We start from the raw sequence: 5,047 nt of genomic DNA, 5'->3' as shown, positions 1-5,047 counted from the left end.
CACGGCCGTGTCTCCTCAGTGAAGGACGTCAGGGTGTTTTGGTCATGTACAAATTTGTCATGGAGATGTCTAACAATACAAAACGAATGGAGAAAAGGTGAAGATTGACATCCACGTCCCCTGGGGGAGAGGAAGGTGGGGGAGCAGGCCGGGCATGTTGCTTCCCATCTTGTCCAGGCACAGCAGTCCCCCGGGACTCAGATTCTCAAAACACTTGAAAATCGCCACATGCCCACCTCGAAAAGCTGCCACGTGGGTGGCCTCAGCTGCTCCTTCTCCTTCCCCTGAATCACCGTGAGTCCTTGTTGACGCACCCGTGCCATTTGTGGGCCATGTCCCGCTATGAGTCACTTTATTCCGGTGAGTGCAACGTTGACGTTAGCAGGGGGGCCTCACCGATACGGTTAGCAGCCAGGTCATGGTCATGGATAAGAGGGTAAGGGAGGGACATTCTGAATCTGAAATCCTTCAACCAGGATGACCGCGCCACATGGCATTTTTCTCTATCAGTAAGCTCGTGGACGGGGCTTGCCCACGTCGAGGAAACACTTTTTAATCAGTGCAGATTGCTTGGAACAGAGAACGGCGGAACCCTCCTTAGGCAAACGGTAGCTACCGCTCTTTATGCAAACAGAGCTGTGATATAAAATCGCCGGCTTGGGCAGATTCTCATCCCTGACTGGTAGCCTCCTTCGGAGCGGAGAGGAGGAGGTCACGGCCGCCATGGAACCCAAGGCCCTCTGCGTCCTGGTCGTGGTCTTCTCGCTGGCCCTCAGCACCCTGGCCCAGACCGAGGCCGGTAAGTCAGCCCTCTTCCCGCTTCACAGCGGGCGCACCGGGCAGAGGTGGGCCTCCGAGGGAGGCACCGTTTCACAATAAGTATTTTTGAGCCAAGGGCTGTTTTGTGCCAGGCACTCTTCTTGGCTCTTGAAAGTTTTGGGAAGGCAAAACCAGGGGGAGAACAGCACTGGGGTAAAAGGTCAACGAGACCTTGAGAACCGCTGTGAGATGCAGATTCCTCCAGTATGGACCGCTCTTAGGTACCATATTTCAAAGAGCAGTTTGGTGTGGGGTACAAGATTAGCTCTTCCAAAAGTCCAAGCCAAACTCCACCCAGGGGTGGACCCCCTCAACATCCACACGGAGGTCCAGGTGCCTGTTCCGTGGACAGCGTCCTCTGAGAACATCTCCAGTAGGTTCCGTGGGTTCTGTTGGCTCCATGCTCTGCGGAGCCCAAACCACCTGTCCCATTGTGCGTGTCCATCAACACCTAGTCCAGAGGCGTCACCAAATGGAGAATTAAGGAGGGAGGCACCATTGCTTCCTTCGAACTTGTTTGCGTCTCCTTCATCTGCAGAATGGGATCAGTCATCTGCCTTAGAGAGCCGTCGAGAAAATCAAGTGTGCCCATGTTTGTGAAAACTGCTTTGCAAGCAAAGAAGGGCTACATAATGTTATTTATTTTTGTTGGATACAGTTTTAAAGGGAGGGGGGTGGCAAAAGGATTTTTCAAAGTTTTCAAAACAAGAATTTTTGTAGAAGTTTGAGGAGAAAGGAGATAAAAAGATGGTTTCTATGTATGTTTGGGCACCTTCCAAGGACCTCATGACGAATGAACACAAAATGGGGTGTACAGGGAGGGGGTGGGAGGAGGAAGGCCCCCACAGCCTAAGGAGGAGGGCGTGGCTTCGGAACTTGAAAGGAGACACAGCTCTGCTGTGGGGGATGGAGGGAGTGCGGCCTGCGCACGGCCACCCCCAGGCCTGTCTGCACCTTTCCTTCCACCCTCGCTCCGGCCCTCAGCTCTGCCTGCTGCACTGCCCGGCTCCAGGAGGCTGTGCAACCCGGCCCCTCGGAGCCTGGCACCGGGCCCCCTCACCGCAGTTCAGGACAGCCCACTCACGCGGCCAGCCACGGACCCCTGCCCTCTGGCCCGAGGCTGGACCCTTCTCTATGGGCCTCGCAGGATCAGTGATCCTGTGACAACAGAAATCTAGAAAACTCTCTTTACAAGTATAGCCCCCAAATGGGAATCATTTCCATTTAGTTCCATTATGGATGGGCAAGATGGAATCCTGTCTTGGACAGAATCCTTGGAAATCTTTAATTCCTGTTTAGGAATACCAGTTGGGAGAGGGTTGGGTTACCCAGCAAGTAACCTGGGGGGTTACCCGGCCCCCTCCGCCTACACCCCGTGGCTGCTGCATCTCCCTCCTGCAGGGAGAGAAGGACACGAGCACCGTGGTCCAAGCACTACACACACAGCTCCTCTTGACATTCACGCCCACCCTGCGGGGTGGGCAATGGTCACCTTTGCTCTGTGATGGGCAGCCAGGCCCTGTAGGCAGAGGCCACTGAGCCAGTGGGAGATGCATCCAGATCTTTCCCACAAAGCCATGGAATCCTTTCTTCAAAGAAAGCTAGAGGCGATCGCAGATGTGAAAACAGATCCCCACAGAGAGCAGCTCATGCAATGGGCTCAGCATTAGAATGCTTGCTGGGTTTCACAAATGTGGGCATCCTGCCCTCTCGGTCTAGGAAAAGAGGGTCCCACATCTGTCCGTCTTCGGACAGACTGTCCATTTCAGAGAGCCTGATGCCCCAGGTCAAGGCCAGCCCATGACCACCTCCGCCCTGAGTCTCGGTCCTGCTGCCTCTCTGACTCTGCTCGCTCTTCTGTTCAGGCTCCTTCCCTCTCCGTCGATTTACTGTCAATGCTCCAAGGCCTTGCCCCTCATCCGTCTTCTCTCCTTGCTCTGCACACAGGGACAGACTCTGGTTCAGAGGAGGACGGAGCCCCTGCACACCCAGGTGTCTCTCCTGAGCCTGGCTGACGGCATATGTCCGCGAGCACCTCTGAGTCCATGTTCACCTTCTTATACCCTCTCTCCCAAGACAGAGACAGGAAGGGGTTCCAGACTCTTCTATGACCTGCCTCAACCCGTCCACCACCAGTTTGCCTTCTCAGAGCCCTAGACTCTGAGTCCGAGTTTGGCCTCTACAGCTCTCACTTCTAGATGGTGTGGGAGCCTGCTAGCTGGCCCTGTCTCCCCAGCATGTTCTCCACTTTGGGTTGATTTCATCACTCCCCTGGTTAAAGCTGAGCGGCTTCCTTTGCTCTCACACTGAAACGGTCCGCCCTAGCCCTCAGCCTGGCTCTTCCACACCAATCTCTCCATCTTACCTGCAAATGGACCTACACCTCCTCGAACACACCTTGCTCTCTCTCTTCATTGCCTTTGAATGCACTGTTCCCTCTGCTTGGATGACCCATGGCCCTATTCTCACCCAGTCAACCCCCTCTTACAGGAAGCCCTCCTTGCTTTGTTCAGCCTTGTTGTCACTTGTCCCTCCTGTGCTTGCCTCGGCAAACTGAGATGGTCGCAATGTGCTGTTTTGTACATTTATTTGGTTTTCTCCTCCAGTAGACTGTTGGCTTCTTACCAACAACCTCTCTAGTTTTCATTTCTGGGTTCCCATCAGCCAGCACAAGCCCTGGCTTGAGCTCGACCCCTGAGGGAACTTGGCCGTCTATTTTTGCTGTGCTGGTTCCCGTTTCCAGCACACACAAAAGGTGCTCAATATTTATTAATTGAGTGAATAAAGTTTAATAATTGTTGAAATTGTTAAGTGAATAAATAATCTAGGTAAGTGCCAAGTTCACAAATCCTAGGCACCTTGCATTTTCCCGAGATTAAGTGTTTTCGAATCAGGAAATGAGGACAGAGTCTCCCTCTTGTACTATGAGCTACATCTGCAGTGTCAGGTGGTTGCTGACGTAATTGGACGGGAAGCTGGGCTGGAGTGTAGATGGTAGCAGCGAGTTACCATGACTCACTTTCCCCTCTTGCCCCCATCCCCTTTCAGAGACGTGTACAGTGGCCGCCCAAGCAAGAACAAATTGTGGTTTTCCCGGTGTCACGGCTTCAGAGTGTAAAGATAAAGGCTGTTGTTTTGACGACACTGTCCGTGGAGTCCCGTGGTGCTTCCATCCTGTGGCTGTGGACGACTCTTCGGAAGGTACGGCCGTGGGGTCTGAAGACATAGAATCAGTGAGAAAAAAACACATGTGACCACAGGACCCTGCTCTGCTTCGGCAGCTGTGTTTGTACCCAGAATAACAGCCACAGGCTGACTGTGAAGAGTAGATTGCCCACTATCGGGCTGCATTCAGGTCTGGGGATGGAAAGGCAGGGCTGAAAGACCGTTTGGCGTGGAAATCTATGTTTTCCTGGCTTTTCTGCACATCTGTGACCAAAGTCTTTGAGGAGTCAGCCTTGGTAATGCTCAGTGGCTCGCTTCGGGTGGGAGTGGAGGCAGGACAATTAAAATATGAAGACAGCCCATGTTTTCTAAAGAATTTCCCCATTAATATTTTAGAGTCAAATTCTCTGTAATTCTTTAAAAGTGAAAGAAAATACTCTCATTAACCCGTCTCTTCTCCCCACATCTCACCCTTGCAGACGAGTGCCCATTTTAGACGCTCTTCCGGCGGGAATGGCATCTTGAGGTGGACCGGCCCTCTGCCTGGGGGCCAGGGGTTCAGCCGCATCACTGGCCCGACAGCTCTGGATCCTTCTATGTCTGTGCCTCGGCTCGCTGCGTGGATGGCCTGCTCTGATCCCCTGTAGTCTAAATTGGCCTAAGAATTAAAGGAGGTGGATGTTATTCTGTGCTTTCTGTTCTTTTTAAAAATATAAACAATTTTCCTTTCTTGGAAAGAGAAATATAATATTCTCGCCTCTGGTTTCTTGTCGTGGATTACACATTAACTCACACCATCTCAGGGGAGATACGAGGGTAGAGGGGAGAATGAAGGGGCGACAGTGTTAAGTTGACTCGGTGGGTGTTAGCAGTCGTGTGGATGCACGAGGCCTTTAGATTGCAAAGTCTTCCAGAAGCAACTGGAAGCCACACTCTGGTCAAACCCCGCAAATATGCACCAAACTCTACTAACTATCTTTAACTATCCTTGTGGATGCCCCAACTGCCATGCAATAAAAACCACCTTTCAATTTCTTTACTTCCCCCAAATGGAAACGGGCTT

The 5,047-nt window shown here is 52.3% G+C and overlaps 1 protein-coding gene across 1 annotated transcript; it reads left to right on the top strand.

The window, feature by feature from the left end:
- The first annotated feature begins 418 nt into the window (after positions 1 to 418).
- Positions 419 to 4,732, top strand: TFF1 (trefoil factor 1). The gene is made up of 3 exons (XM_014839302.3): positions 419 to 799; positions 3,868 to 4,020; positions 4,464 to 4,732. The coding sequence occupies exons 1-3, from the start codon at positions 724 to 726 to the stop codon at positions 4,478 to 4,480; spliced, it is 246 nt and encodes an 81-aa protein (XP_014694788.1). The 5' UTR covers positions 419 to 723; the 3' UTR covers positions 4,481 to 4,732.
- Positions 4,733 to 5,047: the final 315 nt, after the last annotated feature.

The sequence above is a fragment of the Equus asinus genome, chromosome 18 (genome assembly GCF_041296235.1).
Source record: "Equus asinus isolate D_3611 breed Donkey chromosome 18, EquAss-T2T_v2, whole genome shotgun sequence".
NCBI classification, from domain to species: Eukaryota; Metazoa; Chordata; class Mammalia; order Perissodactyla; family Equidae; genus Equus; species Equus asinus.
This window is presented reverse-complemented; position numbering and strand designations above follow the sequence as displayed.

Bases quoted from the DNA above. Each gene is read 5' to 3' on its own strand.
- TFF1 (XM_014839302.3), top strand. From the start codon at position 724: ATGGAACCCAAGGCCCTCTGCGTCCTGGTCGTGGTCTTCTCGCTGGCC. The intron at 800-3,867 runs GTAAGTCAGCCC...ATCCCCTTTCAG, and splicing joins CCTGGCCCAGACCGAGGCCG to AGACGTGTACAGTGGCCGCC.